The following is a 24,601-nucleotide window of genomic DNA, read 5'->3' on the forward strand; positions in this document are numbered from 1 at the left end:
ATGGACTCAATTAGTACACCAATTGGTTTTATTAAAAGCCTTAACAGGAAAGAGCTCTTCCCTTTAAAACAGACAGTGCATGGGAGTTGTTGGCAAAAATCCCAGCCAGCGTTGATAGATGCTAGTATCAGAGAAGTCTATGAGCCAGGAGCATCTGATCCAGCTCCACCCCTCAACAGCCTCAGGATCATGACCACATCACTTAACCTGGATGCTTAAAGGTGAGGAAGTTGAGAAAAATTCTCTCAAAGGCCTACCTTTTGAGCCCCTGATATTTGCCAGGCACTTTACAGAAGGCCCTTGGTATTTACACATTTAACACCTACAGATGCAACTATTCATGAACCAACCCAAGATCCACGACATGTAAGTAATCTCTAATTTTGCTGAAACTCAAAGTTGAAATTGGAATATTGAAAGGCTGGTGTTAAAAAAACAAATCAGTTAGGGGCCGGCCCGGTGGCACAAGCGGTTAAGTGTGCACACTCTGCTGCGGCAGCCCGGGGTTCGCTGGCTCGGATCCCGGGCGCGCACTGACGCACCGCTTAGCAAGCCATGCTGTGGCAGCATCCCATATAAAAAGTAGAGGCAGATGGGCACGGATGTTAGCCCAGGGCCAGTCTTCCTCAGCAAAAAAGAGGAGGATTGGCGTTGGATTGTAGCTCAGGGCTGGTCTTCCTCACAAAAAAAAAAAAATCATTTAGATAGTAATAATCTGGCCAACTGTCCAGTATCCTAATCTCAATGGGCCTTTATCCTGTTCCACTTACCTCATATGCACTTAGTCAGGGAAGTGATATGCCATAGTGGATTTGTAAATTTGTGGTTTTAGAAGGACTTTGCTATATACCTTGATAATGTCAAGTGTGTCCTAAAACAGGCACTTTACAAACATTCTCATCCAATCCAAACAAAAGCCTCAAAAGTAAGGTATTAATTATATCAGTGGTATTTACAGGGGAAGAAATGAGGGACTTGGTTTCTTAATGACAAGTCCCTAACAATGTTTATACTGAGATGAGATAAAGAACCTATAACCAGGGCCGGCTCCGTGGCTTAGCGGTTAAGTGCGCGCACTCTGATGCTGGCCGCCCGGGTTCGGATCCCGGGAGCGCCCCGAGGCACCACTTCTCTGTCCAACGCGAGGCCGAGTCCCACGTACAGCAACTAGAAGGATGTGAACCTATGACATACAACTATCTACTGGGGCTTTGGGGGGAAAAACTGAATAAATAAAATCTTTAAATAAAAAAAAAAAAAAAAAAAAAAAAAGAACCTATAACCAGGGGCATTTCCAGAAAATGCAGTGGAAAGTTCAGAACTGGGACCAGTAAAAGATTTAAAGGCAAAAAGTAAATAATGAGTAATAAAAGTAACATAAAGAGTTAAGCATATTGTTTAAGCCATTGTCTTCTCTAGAAAGGTTAAACAAGGTTTCTAGACTAGCGGATATACAGATGAGGGCACAGTTATTACTCCAAGAACAGTGGGATTAAGTGACCATACACATACTGAATCCTGAATGCTGAGACTCCAGACAGTCTTTCTTCAGTGGGCTCTCAGACAGCTGGAAACAAGATTTTAGTCCTAGTCCAGTGCTCTCCAATAAAACTTTCTGCAATGATGGAAATGTTCAATAGCTGTGCTGTCCAATATGGTAGCAAACAGCTACATGTGGCTTTTGAGCACTTGAAAAGTGGCTAGTTCAACTGAGGAACCGAATTATTAATTTAATTGTATTTAAATTTAAATAGCCACATGTGGCTAGTGGCTACTGTATTTGAATAGCACAACTCTAGGCAGACTACTGGAGCACACTTCTCTGGGGAACTGACCAGACGATGAGGAAAGATGAAAATATAGAAACACTGGGGGTTCCCTAATAAACAGTCCACCTAAATCACCCTACAGTGAAGCCCAAAGTTCATATAAGCCTCACCGACATGCAAGCTTCTAATTAGCTCTTTAAGTCCCCTATTTTTTATTGTGAAAAGATAATGAGATATCTCAGCAAAGACTTTAACATGACATTAGAGACTGAAACAGAGAGAAGTATACTTGAAGGAAACAAACTATTTAGGGAGAAGAAAACTATCTTTAACATTTTCAGAAACACAAGAAATACTACATCCAGTAAACAAGAAGAACATGTTCTCTTGGGAAAAAATTTAAATAAAACAAAGAAGGGAAACATTCAGAGAATAAAAGAGCAATTGAAGTTTAAAACATAGCAAATGTTTAGCAAAAATTAAAAACTCAACAGAAGAGTTAGAAAATAAAGCTGAGGAAATCCCCTAAAAAGTCAAGCAGAAGATAAAGAGATGAAAGTAGAAAGAATATTAGAGGACCAAGACAGGACGTCTCACACGAAAATCATTGGAGGGGAGGAAATCAGCAACAAAACAATTCAAGAAAATTTCCCAGAACTGAAGAACATGACACTCCACATTAACAGAGCCTACTGAAAGCTGGGATAATGAAAACACATGTTCACCATGGCATATCACTGTAACTTTCAGAACAAAGGAGACAAGGGGCATTCTACAAAACTTCTAGAGGATAAAAACAGGTCATATAAAGGATCAAAAATTAGATGGGCTTTTGGACTTCTCAGCAGCAATACCAAAAGCAAGATGAAAACAGAACACCCACACAATTCTCAAGAAAATTATTCCATCCAGGCACTCTATCAATCAAGCATAACGATAGTAGAATAACACTATTATACCTACGAGGTCTCAAAGTTACCTCCCATACAATCTTTTAACAAGAAGCTATTGGAAAATGGCTCTGCCAAAACAAAGGAGTAAACAAAGACTGAGGGAGCCCTGAAATATATAGGAAACAAGAGATCCAACTTATTTGAGAGGTCAAAGGAATCTCCAAGATGATCATTAAGGGAGATCCCAGGATGACAGTCATGGACAAGACAGAGAAGGCATCCAGTCCAAATTGGGATAGGGTGACTCAAGAGAAACTCTTTGAAAGCTGCATCACCAAAATCCTTGCTGCCAAACAAACCACCTTTTTGAGCCGAGAACAGAACGCCCAGGAGAACCTGCCACAGATTCTAATCCGTACTTGGCTTCTTGAATATGTGCTGATAAAATTCCTGCTCTCCCTTCCATACCTGGCTGCCAGATCAGCTGATGACACTCAGTTTACGTATCACAAATACTCTGCTTTGACCTACTCCTGAGAGATGGTGGAAGGGCATGGTGAATTTAGGAGAAAATACATTCCTACTAGACAACCAACACCTACAGAGTGCTGCCAGATGCCCTGAATGTGGTGAGCCCTGAATTGTAGTTTTTCAAGACTCATTTATGCATGAACTTGCCTGCTACCTTCCCCAAAAAAGGATCTGGTCAACCCTCTGGGGAGATGAGGTCGGTCTGTTACACAGAGACTCTGTACCTCCAGGAGCCTTCATCTAATGGTGGTAGCGTTAGATTATGTTTACTTGTCAAGTTTTCAAAAAAAATTATAAATATATTGTTTAGGGATACATACATAGGTAAAATTCTAAAGTAAAATAATGACTAACAAAATGATAATAGATGGCATGGTGGGGAGACATAGGAGGCTTCTCAGGTACTGGCAATATTCTACTTCCTAAAGATTGTGGCTGCTTATATGTTCACCAACAATACTTTTAGAATATTCTATCAACAGCTATTTTTGCCAGTCTGCACAGACACCATATACTATACACTCTTCTAATTATACAGTACATTAGCAACAACAACAAAAATGTTTTTATAGATTATCATCCTTGGTGGAAACAGGAAGGGAACAGAGCTTTCACTTTTAAATTCATGTACTTTTATATCATTCTAATTTTATAAACAATAAACATGCACTATTTTACAAGTAGAAATATTTTAATTAGGGGCCACCCCATGGCCTAGTGGTTAAGTTCGGCATGCTCCGCTTCAGCGGCCCGGCTTCTGTTCCGGGGCACGGACCTACACCACTCAGCAGTGGCCATACCATGGCAGCTACCCATAAGCAAAGTGGAGGAAGACTGGCATGGATGTTAGCTGAAGGCAAATCTTACTCAAGCAAAAAGAGGAAGATTGGCAACAGATGTCAGCTCAGAGTGAATCTTCCTCAGCAAAAGAAAAAAAAATTTAATTATAAAATTTTAAGAACACATTAATTAATCCAGGTTTGGATTATCTCTCTTTGTTACAATCCCTAATCAAATACTTTGCCAGAAAAAGCAATCCCAGGGAATCAGTAGACACAAATACATGTGACAGTTCATAATTTTTCCAAGATTACTCCAAAATAAATAAGCAACATGTTGATTTTCATTCAAATGACAAAATCAAATATATAAAATGAATGCATGAACACTAATGTCAATTATTGCACGTACATGATATATAAGAACAGTCATTATTGCAAAATGATCACTTAGCGATGAAAATAAAAATGTTTTAAGAGATAGCTAAAACAATCATAGCCTGATTATTGAAATTATTCTACAGTCTAAAAGAATTTAACTGTGTTTATTATTTAATTAATTTAAGGCAAATGTTCTTTATGTACTACTCTTATAAGCTAGATGAATATTTCACACCCAGACACAATCATACTGATTTAGTTTTTTCACAAACATAAGTGAAATATTTATGAGCTGATTAATTTCTTTTAAATCCACGAATACATTTTAAAATCCCTGGATGCATATTAATTTGCATGACGATTCTGATAAACATTTCCGCATTTTTCAGCATTTAGTTCACATAAACACATCTGTCTCACCTGCTGAAATGATACACTTTTTTATTCCCCAATGAGAACCTTATTTGTTTTCCTTTCAAGTCTTGAAAGACAGGGGCTCATGGCTAAATTTAACATTCAATTCTAGAAGCAAAGATTACGGTTATTATTATCTCTTTCTCCTCTTACAATCTTCTATTTTTATTCTTATTGGCATTATCACATATGTCTTTTATTATAAATCATTTTAAATTCTTTTAGAAAGCAAACTAGTAATTAAAAATAAATTTAAAAGAATGTCACTTGTAGTGACCTTCTTCATCTTTACTTATTTTACTAATTAATTGAAAAAAAAAAAACCCAAGTCTCTACTAAAGCATAGTGTCAGGAAATCACAAGAAATTTTAATTTAAGAATTTGTGTTCAATTGAAAACACCAATTTGTAAAGGTACATGCACCCCTGTGTTCATTGCAGCGTTATTCACAATAGCCAAGACTTGGAAGCAACCTAAGTGCCCATCAAGGGACGAATGGATAAAGAAGCTGTGGTATATATACACAATGGAATACTACTCAGCCATAAGAAACGATGAAATCCAGCCATTTGTGACATCATGGATGGACATTGAGGGTATAATGCAAAGTGAAATAAGTCAGAGGGAGAAGGTCAAATACCGCATGATTTCCTTCATTAAGTAGTAGATAATAACAACAATAAACAAACACATAGGGACAGAGATTGGATGGGTGGTTACCAGAGGGGAAGGGGGGAGGGAGGAGGGTGAAAGGGATAATTGGGTACATGTGTGTGGTGATGGGTTGTAATTAGTATTTTGGTGGTGAACATGATGTAATCTATGCAGAAATAGAAGTACAATGATGTACACCTGAAATTTTTACAATGTTATAAACCAATGTTACTGCAATAAACAAAAAATTTAAAAAAAAAGAATGAAGTACTTTAACAGAAAAAAAAAAAAAAAAGAATTTGTGTTCAAGATATTCTGAAGACAAAAACATGTACTCCTTTAATAAGCAAATCACGAAAAGAAACAACAAAAATAAGCCAAAAAAGACAGAATTTAAAACACATTTCCGTATCAATTAAGCATTCGTAGGCAGGCAGGGGAAGCTGAAAGAATAATGTATAAGGTTTGCTCTGGCACCTTTACCTGTTTGGGAAAATGACAGGGACAATAACAGAAAAGGGACAAACTACATGGTTTCATTCTTCGTGAAGCAGCACAAGAGAATACTTTCCCAGATACAAAAAGAAGGTACAAGGTAAACAGGCATTCTAGTTAGAGAGCACTTAGCAAAATAAAACCACTGTTTACCAATTCTAATAAAACACCACAGGACACTTAAAAAGCAGAATAGGGTCAAACCTCAGATCTACCCAAAATGAAGCAAGAACTTCCAACAATCAACTGGATTTCAGTAAACAAGTCCATTAACTCTCTGGGGGAGGAGTCCACTCCCAGAGCTCTTAGAACTATATAAGGACATCTAGGGTTACATAAAATGACACAACTTATCTCCTATTAGTTATCTCTTGAAGTTTAGCCAAAGATTATCTGTATAAATAGTCATAGTTCTCTAAACCCTGATGCAATTCTTTTACTTAAAATGTATTCAAAAGTTAATACCTAGAAAGCAGTGGAAAGTATGATTCTATTTACCTTAAGTTGAAAAACAGAGAAACTAACATATAATGTTAGAAATAAAGACAATGGGGGCCGGCCCTGTGGCTTAGCGGTTAAGTGCTTGTGCTCCGCTGCTGGCGGCCCGGGGTTCGGATCCCGGGCGTGCACTGACGCACCGCTTCTACGGCCATGCTGAGGCCGCATCCCACATACAGCGACTAGAAGGATCTGCAGCTATGACATACAACTATCTACTGGGGCTTTGGGGGGAAAAAAATAAATAAATAAAATTATAAAAAAAAATAAAATAAAATAAACATTCATTAAAAAAAAAAAAACGGACAATGGTTACCCTGGGAGGTGTGGAGCAGGGGTAGTGACTGGAAGGGGTACTGGGGGGCTTCAAGGGTTTTGGTAATGCTCTGTTTCTTGATTTGGGTGCTGGTTACACACGGTATATTCACTTTACGAAAATTCATTGAGCTGTATATCTGTGATTTATGCACTTTTCTATTTGTGTATTTCAAGAATATTTACAAAAAAGTCATATACATAATTAATTTAAATTAGATACTTTATAAGTAATCCAATTTGATATATGCAGTTTATAGGAAGAAAATACAAATGATCAATAAACATAAAGAAATGTTCAACCTCACAATTTTCAGGAAAACTCAAGTTAAAACAAAACACCATTTTTTTCTCACAGATGGGCAAAAATGTCTAAGTTTTGCCTTTGATATTCTAAAAATCATTTGTTAGTGTCTCTGCCTTCACAGCTGAAGGGAATATAAACTTCAGAGGGCAAACTGATAAGTAGCTATTTTAATTTTGAATATGCCCACCATCATGAATTCCTTCTCAGTATCTACCCTAGAGAATTCTCAACTGCAAGTACAAAGACATTTCACTGCAGCATTGTCTCAAACAAAAAAACAATCAGAAACATAATGTCCATCAATGGCGGTAGAGCTAAACTGTGGTACATTCAACATTATGAAACACTACGCAGCAGCTGGAAAGAATGAGGTCAAGCTATATTTTCTAAAATGTCCGTCATCTGATAAATGGATAAACAAAAGTAGTATAGTCATCAGTGGATATCATTCAACACAAAAAGAAATGAAGTACTTGAAGTACTTGACGCATGCTACAACATAGATGAACTACGTCTAGAGATAGAATTAAGACCACTAAGTTTTAAACATCTTTTGGATTCACAGATGATTCTCTCATTACACTAATGAAGGAAATGGGGAGCAGAAAAGTTGAGGGACCTGACTTGTGCTCTAAGCGGCACAGCCAGTGGTGACAGAGCTAGGCTAAGACCCCCCATCTCCAGTTACCAGCTCAGCCTTCTTTCCATTCAAAAGGGATCATAGATGGCTAAAGCAATCAACTACAACATTCAGAAGGAATTAGGATGCATACAAGGCCTGGGCCTGGGGGAAGGATAGTACTCAGTCAAGCCAGGGTGAAATGGAAAGACAAACAGGCCGACCTCTTGGCATTATTATGGTGCACACTGTACACTGATTGGTTAGTCATGAGAAAGTTTTTCCAAAGTCTCAGGATTTCTACTGGGTTTTGTTTCTTCTAAATTGCTTCAAACAATATGAATTATTAACATTTTTTTAAATGAAAATGTCACCAATTTTTTCCCACATAAATGGCAAGCACACTCACTATATTTCAACAATTTCCTGTTATTACACAAGGTTTCCTTTAAAATGTAAAAGTTAAAACCACATACACCCACACTAAGTGAAACATTACTATATAAAACCATTTCAGAAAAACTGGTTAGTACAACCCTATTATATCTCTTACTGGTTATTCCAGAGCCTACCTTCCTTGTTCAAATTACTTATTATAGTCCTCAAAATGTTAAATATAAAGTACCATATAACCCAGCAATTCCACTCCTAGATACAGATTCTTAAGTGAAATGAAAAAATATATATCCACATAAAAACATATACATGAATGTTCATAGCAGCACAATGCATAATAGTCAAAAAGTGGAAACAACCCAAATGTCCATCATTTGATAAATGGATAAACAAAAGTAGTATAGTCATCAATGGATATCATTCAACAAAAAAAGAAATGAAGTACTTGACGCATGCTACAACATAGATGAACTTCAAGAACTTCAAACACATTACATTAAGTCAAAGAAGCCAGTCACAAAAATCCACATATTGCATGATTTCATTATATGAAATGTCCAGAATAGGCAAAGCTATTGAGACAGAAAGTAGATTAGTAGTTCCCTAGGACTGGAAGCAGGGAGAATGGGGGGTGACTGTTAATGAGTATGAAGTTTGTTTTGAGAGTAAAAAAAATGTTCTAAAATTAGACAGTGGTGATGGCTGCACAACTCTGTGAACAGTCTAAAAACCACTGCCTTGTACACTTTAAATGGGTGACTTGTATAGTACGGGAATTATCTCTCAAAACAAAGTTAATTAGCTGGGAGAGTACCAAGACATGAATAATTCAACCAACTCTATCTGAAGGTCATGAACGCTAAAGGAAAAGAAAAATTATAAGGATAACCACCACCTCAGAAATTAGAAAGAAGAGCATACGCAGGTAAAGCCAGAGTACAAAAGGGGACCAAAAACTAGACAGAGTGAAATTATTGAATGGAAAAAAGATGAGACAGAAACACATCAAAATGTTACCAGCAGCTGTCCTCACGCAGTAAGACTATGGTTGATCTTCTTCCACATTGAATACTTATTGTACAATTTTTACATTAAAAAAAAATCCCAAGAACATTTATTTCATGGGTAAAAATCAGGAACCAAGATTTCTTATATTAAGGGACTGGATAAGGCCCATCCTAATATATCATTGAAGGTAGAGTTAACCACTAATGAGAAGTACAAAGTGTGAACCATACGATATTAAAACACTGGTCCAATTGTTTTCATATCAAAAGAATTGATATTCTGACATCAATAATTTTTTCTAATATTAATTACTGGTATTCACTAAAAGGCATAAAATACCACTGTTTCAGGGGGGCACCTAACAAGTGATTTGACTGGACAAGGAACAAAATGTTTTTCTTTCTGTTTCATACAATTCTTCAAAACAACACAAACTGATCACATTATTTCTAAAATCTATAGCTATGTCATTATCTTTAATAAAAGACTTTTTAAAAGTTACAGGTTAATATAAACTGAATGAAAATGCCACCATTTTGTCAAATAAAATAGTCAATTATCATTCATGGTATTTTTTCTTTTAATAGATAGAAGCAAAATGAAGAAAATATTTAAATGTTTCTTTTCTACAATTTATTCCTCAAGCAACAAAGGGTAGTCTACCCATAGATGATTCATGAAATGTATTCAAGGGTTCATAAACCCCCTAAAATTGTATGCTAAGTTATATGTATGTATTTTTCTGCAGAGAGAATCTCTAGCTTTTATTAGAGGGGTTTGTAACTCAAAGAAAGTTAAAAAAGTTAAAACACTACTGCTTTAGAGAAACAATTGAACAGCAGCCTAAAACGGACTTCTGTTGTAAAGGAGTTCTAGAGATGTTCTTAACTCTCAAGAAACTAAGCTGTGTGATTTTCATCCACGAAACACATTTATCCAGTATCTGGGCAATGAGGTAGAACCAAGGATAAATCATATATAGTCACTATTCTAGAAAAAACTTTAAGCTGGGAAGTCAAAAAACCCAAAAGTATCATAAACAAAGGTAGAAATAATACAGATCATAATATTATTTTATTTGTATTTATTTATACTAGGCTTTGTTTTTAAAATATTTGAGATGTCTTTATTATTTAATACCTCATAATATGAACAGAATCAAATAACTTTTGATTCAAAGTATTTCAGATTGAATTTCATTAACACTGCTGTTATTCATACATCATGGAATTCTGGGTGAATGCTCAAATGTACAAAACATTTTTTTCTGAATTATTCTGAAAGACAGTGACTGGGTTTTGGTTCATGTGTAAAAGTATATTTTGTACAAATAATAACAGGGTTAATATCTAGAACATCTGCTTTACTATTAAAACATTACTTCTGTGACCATTTTTTTCCCTAGATTTGCAAAACTCAAAATAAATAACAGATGGAGAATGACCCTGGAACTCTCTCCATGTATTTTAAAGTGTTTCATGTAGCATGTTCTTACCATTAATAAATAGAAACATAGGTGGAGAAACTAATATGAATGCCAATAAAAAGATTTCATTTGGTAACAAAAGCTCATGAAGACTTTAGAATCATAATTGATATTTATAGGATTTTTAAAAATTATTTATATAACTTACCAATGTAACTACTCTATTTGATGGACAAAATTAGGTAGTTTTCAGAACAGTAGAAGACAAAACATTATGGAAGATATCTCTGAAAACTCGATTTAAAAACCACACTCCTATAAAATCACCTATCATGGCAAGTCAGAGTTGAAAGGGGCTTTAGACGTAAATTTAGTCCACCGGTTTGCAAACCTTTTTGGCCACAGAACCCTTCACTCAAAAATCTCACCGAGAAGTCTCATATGTAAACAAAAGCAGAGCAGCTCTGATTCAGAGCCGTCTCCACTCCCAGACCCGACCTCTCATCTGCACCAGGACCTCTCCTCCCTATGGGCTGTGGAAGAACATCATCTGGAACCAGTGGTCCAGGCAAACCCTTCAGATCCCAGAGGAGGCAATAAAGATCCAGTTCACTTTTCCTTTCTGCTAAGAGAATTCCGTATCTAGACTGCCTGGTAGTTTGTTAACTCTTCAGATGATCTTGACATAAAGTCAGTCACAAATTCACAAAATTTTTGAGATAAAAGGGGCCTTAGGGAAGGCCAGGACTTCTCACTCTCAGTCTGATCTCTCTCTATTCCATCCACTCTGCTGCTTTTTTCAGATATTGTTAAGAGACATGGAAGAGAGAGAGATACTGTACAAAGACAGTGCTTTACATACAACATTCCTAATCTCACAACTCTGAAAAGTACCAATTTTACAGTTGAAGAAAGTGAGCTCAGAAACACTCAACGTGCCCAGACTATAAAACTGACGGGTAGCAGAGCTAGGATTTAAACTGCATCCATTTAACTCCAAAGCTTGTGCCCTTTCCAATAAACTACTATACATTTGTGTAGCACAAATGCCTGACTATAAAAGAGAGAGGGAATCTATGGCCCAGGCAGACAAAAACACATATATTCTCCAAAATAATGTCAAGGTGATATGTATCTACTAACATGAGCACCCTAAGTTAGCAGCACTGAAATGGGGTTGTGAAGAGTATGGTTGACCACCCACTAAGAAAAAGAAGAAACAAAGTAACCATCAGACCAACAAAGCAAAGCCAGGTTTAAATTAATGAGGCATAGCTGACCAATGTAAAGAAAGTTTCATAAACACATATTCAGGAAATCAACAATGAGAAATGGAAGGGCTGCACTTCAGCAAAAGCATTAAGTCAGAAAATAGGAGAGAAAAAATTACATAGTCAGGAGGCTGCCACAAAAGAGTAAATTACACTCCACTTAAAAATATTTAAAAGAGTAAAATGTCTTTCAGATGTTTAACAAAACACCACAAAAGTATTAGTTCTTAATGCAAAATCTACCATTTAAATAAACAAAATCTCAGTTTTTCTCTAAAAGATAATTACCCGTGATTATCTGGAATCTTGATGAAAAAAGAATTCAATGTATAGGCTAAAACCAAAAGTATCAAAGCTAACATTACTACAGAATTCTACATAACTGATAAACGTTAGAAGCAATACTCTGGAAGCTATAGGGGACAACACTCCTCCAAGAACTTAAATGATGAAAGTAAAAAGGAACTTGACCTGATGTGGGGTTGCTTCATACTGTGTTCTACTCCAGGCAACTCTGGAAATTCCAGAATATCAGAGGCTTGGAGGATAAACAGAGCACATCTTTCCCAAGTGTCAATTTCACTCTATTTTCAAAATAATACTTCTACCTTCAACACACGTACATAGGGTAGATTACAAAATCCTCATAGAACCTACAATCTAGCAGGGGAATCAAATACTCAAGTGAACAGTGATATTGTAATGAAGGCTATGAAAGCATACAACAAGGGATGTATGCTCTTCTAGGAAGGCCAGACAAGGCTTCCTTGACTAAGGAATAGCAGTGGAGCTAAAACAGAAACATTTGTTTTGGTTTTGGCTTTTTGTTTTTGTTTTTGTGTTTAGTGGCAGATGGAGCAGGTGGAGATGGGTGGCTGAGCAAGGAGAAATAGGAGCTAGGGAGAGGACAATACGTGTGACAGCCCGGGTCTCCAAGGCAGGTTGGTATTTGTTGGGTTCAAGGAACTGAAATAAGATTTAGATTCGAGTTTTTATTACAATAATGTAACAACTGCAGAGTATTAATATAGGACCATATTCTATCTTGGAAAGGGAGGCTTTTAGTTGACATGAATCCACTGCATTTGCATATCACACAGTACAGTATACCACTTTCTTTAGACTCTCTCATTTGACCCTTGTGGCAACCTGTGAGAAAGAGAAGGTAGGAATTTTACAGATGAAGAAATGGCTTTGTGCCCAAGGTCATAAAGCCAGAAAAATGGGAGCTCTGGTGGTACCTCTGAACCTATGGGATGTCCTCCAGAGTTATTACACATGCGCCCACACGTCTACCACCTACATGCTATCCAGAATAAAGACCCCAAGAAACTCCATTAACTGGGAGGCTGCTCCGTGCCTCCTTTAACCTTTAACCAGAGGTTAAAGGTACAGTGTGCTGTCACTCCACCACAGAGCTTCCTTAGCCAATAGATGAATTCAGAAAGTGTAACCCCAACATTATCTATATCTCCAAAGCAAGCAACTTATCAATAATAATAATACGCAGTTAACTACCTCATTTAAAAATGAAAAATGAAGCCAGCCCTGATGGCCTAGTGGTTCAAGTTCAGCACGCTCTACTTTGGCAGCCCAGGTTCGGTTCCCAGGCGCAGAACTACACCACTCGTCTGTCAGTAGCCATGCTGTGGCAGGGGCTCTCACAGAAGAACTAGAAGGACTTACAACTAGAAAATGCAACTATGTACCGGGGCTTTGGGGAGGGAAAAAAAAAGAGAGAGAGAGAGGAAGACTGGCAACAGATGTTAGCTCAGGGTGAATCTTTCCCAGCAAAAAAAAAAGGGAAAAGAAAAATGTTTTCATACTAATTTCTAGAAAAACCATGAAGCAAAGAAGTTTTGTACCTACTGACTGTTTATAGTAACACTCCTGGATTCATCGCCCACTGGACTCATTCTCCTCTTCTAAAGAGTAGCTTCAGAAGCTCTAAATAAGAACAGCCAAGTGGATCACAAAATCTGGGATTCCTGTTCTAGCTCTACTATAACCACACTGTGTAATTCTGAGAGAGTAATGCCAGGCCCCATCCAACACCTCCTCCTCTGCCCTTTCACCCCAACCCCTGGCTTTCTTTACCTATGAAATGAGAAAACGGAGTCTAGATCATGGTCCTCCATGGGGCAGTATACCCTCTAGGAGCATTGTAGAAATCTGTTGGGGCTTCTTTGTTTTTTTGTTTTGTGAGGAAGATCAGCCCTGAGCTAACACCCAATGCCAATCCTCCTCTTTTTTGCTGAGGAAGATTGGCCCTGAGCTAACATCCGTGCCCATCTTCCTCTACTTTATATGGGACACCACCACAGCATGGCTTGACAAGTGGTGCGTCGGTGCGCACCCAGGGTTGCAAACCCGTGAACCCCAGGATGCCGAAGCAGCATGAGCACACTTAACGGCTACGCCACCAGGCCAGCCCCCGGCTTGGTTTTTGTCTTCTAGCATAATCATACCTCATGTTGTACTTTAAATTATTTCCCTTTTATTTTTCCTTTATATTACAGTTAGGGAATTATATTGATTTATTTTAATTATGTGGGTAAAAAAATTTCATTAAATGTGATTTTCATTTCAGGACACTAAATATTACAAAATATTTATTATAAAAAGGGGTCTCTGGGTTAGATAGAATTAACAATTAACTGACTAGAAGATCTCAAAGGTTTTTCCAGTCCTATAATTTACTGATTCTATTAATATTTTGAACGCTAATAAGAAGACAAAGAACACTGATAAAGACAGTGAACATGATGATTTGTGGGCAAGAATAAAAAATTCTCAATCTGCTTCTGCACTTGATTAAATAATTAAATTTGTAAGAAAGCAATTACATCCCACTGCCTAGGATGTTATATATCACAATACTGTGTACTTTACTTTTAAGAAAAGGATAAAAATGTCAAAAACAATCACTATTACAGTAGGAGATTAGTAATACAAGCTCAAAAGGAAGCCCTGGGGTTGGCAAAGAACCAGACCATATGTCCCAATCACCAATTTCAAAAATCACATTTTATGAAATGGGCATAATGTGAAGTGAACCCTGAAACATTAAGGTAAAGTTAAATAGATTTGGTATGCTCCCCTCCAACCCAAAACATAGAAATTGGTGATACATTTCCAAAAACACTTATCAAAAATTATTAAAATAGAAAGGTGATGCTTTGAAGATCAACTTTCTTATTTCAGGAGCTTTTGGGGAGAGGGGAGACTCAGATATCAAGAGGACATGATATTCCTTTATCAAGCAGAAAAGTTACTGTAAACTACATTATTTAAAAAATGTATTTTTAAAAAATGATAGAATGCCTACTTTGGACCAGGCCACATATACATACACATACACACACACGTGTGTGTGTGTGTGCATGTGTGTTTATATTTATAGATTTATATTTATATATATCATCACATTTGATTATTGTACAACCCTTCAAAGTAGATATTACTGTCCACTTTTTCTTATGAGGAACATGAGGTTAAAAGACATTAAACAAGACAAGATTTCCAGCAATCAGGACCATATGGAACAAAGCCTTTCAAAAATATGCCTAAAAGCCTCTGAGTAAGGAGAAAAAAAGTTGTCAAAGATTACACAAAGTTGACTCTATAGAAGGGTCCAGGTAAGCTTCGCCTATTGACCTAATATTACGTATGAAACTATTTCTTATTAAGTACCTGGTGCCTCTATATGTCAAGCACTTTCACATACATTATCTTACTTGATATTTCTCATATTTTATCTTAGTTGATATTATATTTGACAAGATATTTATCATTTGATAGTCTCCACTAATCCATCCATAGAAGAAGTGGAAAAGAGGTCAGTGGCTGCAAGGGGTTAGGGAAGAGGGTGCAACTATAAAAGGACAGCACAAGGGAGTTTTCAGAGCGATGGAACTATTCTGTTTCCTGATTGTGTTGGGGGTTAAACAAATCTATACATACACTAACACTCAAGAGATGTACACCAAAAGAAAAAAAAGTCAATTAAAAACATGTTGAGGGGCTGGCCAGGTGGCGCGGTGGGTAAGCCGCATCCTCCACTTCGGCAGGCCAAGGTTCGCAGGTATGGATCCCAGGTGTGGACCTACACCACTCATCAGGCCATGCTGTGGCGGCATCCCACATACAAAAAAACAGAGGAAGACTGGCAAAGATGTTAGCTCAGGGACAATCCTCCTCACCAAAAAAAAAAAAGTTTAACTGCATTTCCTTAACAGCATGATGTAGAAAATGGTTGATACAGAATATTTCTCCTGGACTTCCATTTTCTTTCAATTCCACAGTCAGAATATGCTTTTAGCTCAAGAAATAAAATAACTTTGTAGAAACACTTTAATCTTTTGATAGTTCATGTTTTTTATGGAGATTCTAACTAAACAACTGCATTTTTTTTTTTTAAATATCAATAAGTTCTCTTGGTATATCAACATTAAAAAATTCAAGTTCTTATAACAAAGTCAGACTTTACAAAAGTAACTGCCTTCCAAATTTCTTTATGAATTCAGCTACATGAAAGTCTATATTTAAACTAAGTTGAAGTCTTGACTCACAACCATTTCAAAATCAGGAACAAGGGAGAGAAAATTTACTGAGTATCTACCTCCATAATGTGCCAAACATTACTGTATTTTCTTTAAACTGTCTTATCTCACTGGTCAATCTCCCCACTCCTGGAAGAGAGATATCTTTCCAATTTTACAAAGAAAGAACATGGGGTTCAGCAGGTTCAACAATGTAGCCCACAGTTGCTGGGCTAATGAGACAGTGGAGCCAAGGTAAGCCAGAGCTTTAAAAGAAGAGTAAGTTTTAGCGTGCCTGTAAATAAGGGCATAAATTCACAGTATGTGGAAATTTATAAATGAAATTGACAGTCAGTGCAAAATACTGATTTGTCATCTCTAAAAATAGACAACTGTCAAGTATTTGCTATGTGATGTGAAATTCTTCCAACCAGGAAATCTGAGATGATGCTAACAGGCCAATTTCATGCACTGGATTTAACTAGTAACCAAGAAAGCAAGCTCCTCAGTATTTCCTGTTACCAACAACTAAAAATATCTAGCATTTTAAGTCAAGAACATAACTATTAGTGATGCCCATCACATAAGCAGTACTCAGGGATAAAGTATCATATACTCAAAGCCTTTTTTCTCCCTTCAACTCTAAACTTAAGGAACTCAAATTCCTATGCCTGGAATTCAAGGTCTTCGACAATCTGGTCCAAGTTAATTTTTGAAAATTTCCCTAACGATTCAGCTTCCTAACCCTCCACTCTAGCCACGGCAGAATTCCTCCGGTTCCCAAGCTCAACGTGTACCTCCTCATGTCTAAGCTTTTGCTCATATACCCTCTTCACTTAAGGACATTCAACCCATCCTACAAGACCAGCTCAATTCTCTCTCCTCCAGTAACCCTTCCCAAACTACCAGTTCAAAACAATTTCCTCCTTTCCTCAAAACTCCTATTAGACTTATTTGTCCATTCATGATGTACATAGTGTTATTGTAATAAACTGGTATTTATTTCATTTTTTCACGTGTGTCTTATTTCTACAAGCCAAAGACCTGTGACATCTATTCTTGTTATCATCCACAGCATATTTACAGATACACTTAGGTTTACCAGATATGCACTATTTTTTCTGTCTACTTCACTAAATTATTTTTCTATCCATAGGAACCACACCTTCTTTCTCTCATTTAGGACTCTCTACAACAGTACTGCCCAATAGAAATATAATGTGAGCCATGTATGTAATTTGAAATCTTCTAGTAGCCACATTAAAAAAGTAAAGAAAAACTGATAAAATTAGTTTTAATATATTTAACCCAATATATCCAAAATATTATCATTTCGATATATAATCAATCTAAAATAAATTAAGATACTTTACATTCACTTTTTCATACTAAGTTTGTGAAACTGCTGTGTATTTTAATCCTACAGCATATCTCAATTTGCACCAACAACACACTGCAAGTGCTCAATACCATGTGCGTTTACTGGATACCATCTTGGACAATGTAGCTTAATACACTTCTGCACACAGGAGCATATACTGCATACCGATCACTACAAAGTAAGACTAAAATCTATAATAAAATTTTCATGCTGCATTAAATTTCCTGAAAAGAAATATTTAGGCATTATAATTTATGAGTTCCATATCTTAAGATTTCTCCAACAGGAAGCACCTACTTTCTTGAACGCTTTATTTCACAGATGAAAAAGCCCAGAGAAGTAAAGTAACTTGACGTTGTCAGTAGGGGCTCCCAGGAAAATCTCCTTTTTGAGTCCTAAGCCCCCCTATACTGAAACTTAACTCCTGTTCAACATCAGGCTCACCCTAAATTAGCCGAAGCCTGTGGTAAGACAGGCTGTGGGGTCTGAATCCCAGGTCTGACACTTAGTAACTGTGAAACTTCCTACCTGTTACTTCCTCAATTATAAAAATATGGGTACGGGCCGGCTCCGTGGCTTAGCGGTTAAGTGCGCGCGCTCTGGTGCTGGCGGCCCGGGTTCGGATCCCGGGCAAGCCCCGAGGCACCACTTCTCTGTCCAGCGCGAGGCCGAGTCCCATGTGCAGCAACTGGAAGGATGTGAACCTATGACATACAACTATCTACTGGGGCTTTGGGGGGAAAAATGAATAAATAAAATCTTTAAAAAAAAAAAAATAAAATAAAAATAAAAATATGGGTAAAAGCAGTACCTACAGGTCAAGATGTGAAAATCAGATGAGTTAATACATGTAAAGGGAGGAGCAACTGGTACATTGTACATACTTAGTAAATACTGGTTGCTATTGCTGTTGTTAAAAGAAGACTGATATAGCTAGATTAAGATGCATCTGTTTGAATTTAGATACAAATGCTTCATCTGAAAGGTAAGAGTGGACCAGCTTTTTGCAATGTTTTAAGAGTAAGGGTGAGTTTTGTGAACACAAGCAGCCAGAGCCCTGACTGGCTCTCTACAGGCACTCCCCAACTCCTGTCTTACAAACCCTGGCGGCGGAATTACCTTTCTTTCTTGACTTTCTTTCTTCCCCACTGCATCTTGCCTGTGTGCTAAGAAGCTGTGAAGTTCCACTTCTTCTTGGAGCGGAAATCCCTCAGTTTCCTCCCCCACTGAGTCTGGGGAGGTAAAAAAGGTAAAGGTAACACTGTATTTGCTTTTGTTTTACTCACAAGTTGTGAGTTGTATTCTCTGCATAAAATCCATTCATTTGAAGGGGAAAAAATCCTGCTTATCAAATCCACCTCTGAAATACAAAATTTGTCTTTAATCAGATTAAGCTACTTGCCAAGGTCACAGAGTGACTTAGTGGCAGAGCGAGGCCTAGAACTACAGTGGAAGTCAACTATTCTCAACTCCAAACTACAACGAAATAATTTGATAACTTACCACTACAAAGGAAAACTGGTCCTGTGACAAAGAACAATTACAGATTGAGACAAAATGATTTGACAGTTTTTTTAATAAAATACAAATTGAGAGTCAATAATTTTAAACATTGTAATAGAGTCTAAACAATCTCCTCAGGGTCAATGAGAAGCTGCCTTTATGAGCATTATTTGTTAATTCCTTATGGAAATACAGTAACAGTATTGGAAAAAGACATGGAGGACGGAATTCAGGATTGTTCAGAGTCTAATACAAGCTTTGCACTGGCTACTCTTATACACTAAACTCTAAGACCTTTTCTAGCTCTAAAATTTTAAGTATCCATGTAGAGGGATCTAAATCCATGCTGCCTAGGAGGCTGGGATCTAAGTAGACTTGTGGTACAAAGGAAACACATTGAGTGCTAAAGATTATTTCCAGAGAAAAAAATGAAAGTATCTGAGAGGCAGAATCTGAAAAAGCAAGATCCAGGGAAACAGCCTAAGACAGCCAAGCTGTTTTGACTATAAACCATTAAAAGGAACCAGAAAGCAAGCATGATTCTAATGGAAATGCTCTTAGACAACTGCCATATTGGTGAGGGATGTGACTGCCAAGTTAGCAGTCTCAATCACAAATCAGTCATTACTAAGCATGAAGCCAACACTACCTTTTCTCCCCAAGTTATAAATGGACAATAATCTACTGTTATTTCAGCAGCAAGTTAAGTAGACTGCATATACACGACCAGATTTTAGCGTTGGAATTTTTAAAAACTCACAGCCAAAGTAATCTGATACAAATTTACTAATATTCATAATGATTATTGTGCTTCACAGCATCTGGCTCTAACTGAAACATGATTCAGGTGATTTCCTGTAATAACTACTACTATGCAACTCAACACTTCTAAAGAGAACAGTAAGAACAAGAAGGGTTTTCCCTGAGTTGATGCCTGAAGACCTCTAAAGTTTTGATGGTTTTCTTTTCAACAGCTTTATTGAGATATAATTCACATACCGTAAAATTAACACATTTAAAGTGTACACTTCAGTGGTTTTTAGCATATTCACTGACTAGTGCAACAATCACCACAATCAATTTTTGAACATTTTCATCACTCACCTCAGGCTGAAGAGCACTTGTGGTCTCCTCTATTTAGTAGCTCTTTTTCCAGTTTGCCACATAGTTTCCATTTATCTGGTTCAAGTCTTAGCCCAAAGGTCACTTTCTCAAAGAGGACTTCCCTGACCACCAATTTAAAACTGTCACGCCAACCCCAAGGAGCAAACAGGCATCATATCACCTGCCACCCCCAGCCTCAACCCCCCACTATATTTTCTTTTCAGACATTGATCACATTTAGCATTCTAAATGTTTTATTTGTTTATTGTCTGTAAACTCCAAGAGGGCAATGATTTTGTCTATTTTATTTACCGCTGTATCCCCAGGGCCTAGAACATGACACTGTTGTAAAAGTTTAATGTTTGTAAAAGGAGAAAAAGAACAGAGAAGAGAGAAATGAAAGTGGCTTCACTACTACAAATTTTACTAGCTTGTAAGATCTTTGTTCTAATTTATTAAATTATGGGTTTTCTATAACATTTTTCTCCTTTAGAATGAAAGTCTAACCAGAGAAAACTAAAATAAATGAAGTTAACTAAATTTAACACCATTGCAGACGCCAGTATCTATGCCTTATTTTAAAGATCTGTTCCCAACTTTTCATTCCTGCAGGTCTTGACCGAGTGCCTAAACTGTGTACCAGGAAGAATACAAAAGAAATGGAAGACAAAGTCACCAACCACAGCCTTGTTGATTTTTGCAACCTCCTTACCTTTGGCAAATCCTTTGAAGTCATGGACAAATCTCTCGAGTATCTTCTTCCAGATGCCACTCATACACTTTTTGGTAACATTACCCCAAGCCCAAGCAAGGTTCTCGATGTAGTCACAGATATTGTAATCCTTCCAGAATTGCATCAGTGTCTTCCTCAGTTGCAGCAATAACCTGGGCAAAGGTCTTCCTCAGGTAGTAGGCCTTAAAAGCCGCTATAACTCCTTGATCCATTGGTTGGATCAAAGAAGTGGTGTTTGGAGAGAGAAACACCACTTGGATATTGGGATAAAGATCACCAATAAAAGAAGGATGTCTGGGGGCTGGCCCTGTGGCATAGTGGTTAAGTTCAGCACACTCTGCTTTGGCGGCCAGGGTTCACAGGTTCAGATCCTGGGCACGGACCTACACCACTCATCAGCCATGCTGTGGCAGCGACCCACATAAAAAATAGAGAAAGACTGGCACAGATGTTAGCTCAGGGCTAATCTTCCTCAAGCTAAAAAAAAAAGAGGAAGATTGGCAACAGATGTTAGCTCAGGGCAAATCTTCCTCAGTATTAAAAGAAAGTAAAAAAAAAAGGAGGATGTCTGTGAGCATTATTAACAATAAGCAAAACCTTGAAAAGTATGTTATTCTCCAAACAGTATTTCTCCATTTCACTGGCATAGCAATTCAGGAGGGCATACTGGAAGAGGAGCTGGGTCATCCATGACTTCGTATTGTTCCTGAAGTACACGAGCAGCCTGTGCTCACTGATATGCTTGAAAGTCCTGGGGTTCTCAGGGTGCCAGATCACAAAGGGTTTCAATTTGTAGCCTGGAACACTGCGCCCATGCAAGACTGTTACTTTGTCCTTAAAAGCCTTGGCATTGACTTGGCCTCCTTATGGACAAAAGTCCTTTCAGGCATCCGTTTCCAGAACAGTAATTTCATCCGTATAGAATATTTGCTCTGACAAGCAATTTTCCTCCACAGTTAGTTTATCTAGAGATTCCAAAGATTCTTCAGCTGCCTTCACTTCAGCACTTACAGACTCACCACTCACTTTCACATTATGTAATAAATAATGATTCTTGAATCATTTAAACCACCCAGAGCTAGCAGTAAATTCAACAACATAGACAGGCCTAGACGGGTCCAGTCTTTCCTTTCATCATCGCAAAAAACTTTTTTGCTTTGGCTGTGATCATCATAGTGCTGAGAGGGATACAATTCTGTGTCTGGTCTTCAGTTCAGGTCATTAGAAGTTTCTCCAGGTCTGATATAGGCCCTTCTCAAATTTTTGTTAGTCTCATTGCCTTCAATAAAGCAGACCCTTTAATACCTTCCATCGCTTTGTTCTTGTTCTTCAAGATTGTAGCTATGGTGGAATGGGACATGCCTGACTGGTGAGCAGTAACCATCACTGATTCTCTACCTTCAAAGTCCTTAATCACTTGTAATTTCATTTCCAGGTCAATTACTCAACGTGGCCTCTTACTGGCAACATTAGCAGTGGTCATGATGAACAAAACAACACAAGAATAAATCAAACACAAGAGAAAATGATGCAATCAAGATGTGGTGAACACGAGATGTATGAGCCTGCTCCCAACGTAACACAGCATACTGTTTTACAGTAAACTTTTTTTTTTTTGGTGAGAAAGATTAGCCCTGAGATAACTTGTTGCCAATCCCCCCTTTTTGCTGAGGAAGATTGGCCTGGGGCTAACATCCGTGCCCATCTTCCTCTACTTTATACGTGGGACGCCTGCCACAGCATGGTTTATAAGTGGTGTGTAGATCCGCGCCTGGTATCCAAACCTACGAACGCCGGAGTGCGCGAACTTAACCACCACGCCACCGGGCCGGCCCCTAAACTTTTTTTAAGTAGAAAGAGTACACTCTAAAATAATGATAAAATGTATAGTATAGTAAATGTGTAAACTGGGGACACAGTTGTTAGTTACCATTATCAAGTATTATGTACTGTACATAATTGGATGTGCTATACTTTTATACCACTGGCAGTGCAATAGGTTTGTTTGTACCAGCGTCACCACAAACACTAGTAATGCATTGCACTATGACATTATGATGGCTATGACATCACTAGGCAATAGGAATTTTTCAGCTCCATTATAATTTTATGGGACCACCATCATATATATACACAGTAAGCACATCGTTGACCAAAACATTGTTATGCAGCGCACACTGTAGTATGCCAGAAGAGTGAGAAGGCAAATCTGGCTATACTCTGAAGAGCAGTGAGAGAAAATGAGGTTGGTTAAGCCAATGGTTCCCAAATGCAAACTACAGACCAATCCCAATATATGTCCAAGTTTCTACCAGTTTACAGTAAAGTGAGAAAAATAAGTATAACTTGATAACTTGTTAATAATGCTAAATTAATTTTATTATTATATACTTATAATTCAACTTTCTATGACTTACATACAATATATCATAAAATTAAAATCTCATGATTTCATTTTTACATTAAAAAATGTTTTTAAACATGGCAGTTAAACCTATCAACAGTTCTTTCTAAGAGAATGCCCTTTTCTGACTATAACAAATTCAGTTTTCGTCCTATAGGCAATGGGGATTTATTCTAGTTTATTACATAACTTTAATATTTTCTAACAAACCTGTATTGCTTTGGAAATTAGAAAAGACTTATTAGTCCTAACTAGTCATACTGGTTTAAATATAAAAAAACAAGAATTACCTGAGAGTGGACAGAAAGTCTTACATATATAAACTATACTCAAAATACATGCCCCAAAGACTGAAAAAAATAGATGACTCTTCTGGACCCCATTTCAAACTCTTACATAAACACATAACATATATGACAAATATTAAACTCAAAACAAGAGTTTAAGAAAGCAGTAAATTAGCAAACTAAAAAACAATCTGCCATAGCATTAACCTCAAATTTCCTTTTCAAAAATAACTACTTTTAATCTAAAAATGGCATGATATACTATTCTTCCAATTATTTACTATAGGTTAGAGGGGGAAACGTTAGTTACCATTAAACAGAGCAATAAAGAAAGTAAAATTCTCACTTTGCTAGAGAAATTCAAAACATCATCATGATGCCAGCCCTGATATCAGTTCCCCTACATTAAACCCAGCATATATGGGGTTAAAACCAAAAGCACTCATCCCCTTTCCCTGCTTCTCTAAGTTACATTCATATGTAAATATCAGTTTTTTAAACTTTGTATCCCTGAACTTCACAAGGCAAACAGAAGTTACAAATTGTTAAAAGCCCAGATGGCCTCACACTGGGCTTACACTGAAGTGTTGGCTAGTTATGCGTTTTTTAAAGGTTTATTACAGGGAAACTGAGATCCAGAGAATATCAAGAAGCTGAAGCTTCCCAGACCCCAACTCCTTGGCTTCCTGGCACCACAATTCACCATCCACCACGGAGGCAGACAACCAAGGACTGATTCCCTTATGGCACCATCCCTCTACCTGCAAGCAGCCTCACAGGGCCAAACGCAGGCAGGCAGGAAAGCGCCAACCAGCAAGGCCAGAGGCTCCCCCTCCCTACAAGAAGCCTCATTCTTCACAACCGTTAAAACTCCTAGCTTCCCATCTTTCAG

General features: G+C 37.4%; 1 protein-coding gene across 5 annotated transcripts in view; it reads right to left on the reverse strand.

The window, feature by feature from the left end:
- Positions 1-24,601, reverse strand: part of LCLAT1 (lysocardiolipin acyltransferase 1) — a 188,114-nt gene that overhangs the window by 125,330 nt on the left and 38,183 nt on the right. The window contains exon 1 of one of the 5 annotated variants that reach the window (XM_087436959.1): positions 18,798-18,898. The exons of the other annotated variants lie outside the window; for them this stretch is intronic. Within the exon in view, the coding sequence (XP_087293085.1) occupies positions 18,798-18,832 (35 nt within the window). The 5' untranslated portion in view covers positions 18,833-18,898. Of the gene's footprint in view, positions 1-18,797; positions 18,899-24,601 lie in introns of those variants that run through there. 5 annotated transcript variants of the gene reach the window in all.

Source organism: Ceratotherium simum, chromosome 11 (genome assembly GCF_057802395.1).
Source record: "Ceratotherium simum simum isolate JZ-2026a chromosome 11, ASM5780239v1, whole genome shotgun sequence".
NCBI lineage: Eukaryota > Metazoa > Chordata > Mammalia > Perissodactyla > Rhinocerotidae > Ceratotherium > Ceratotherium simum.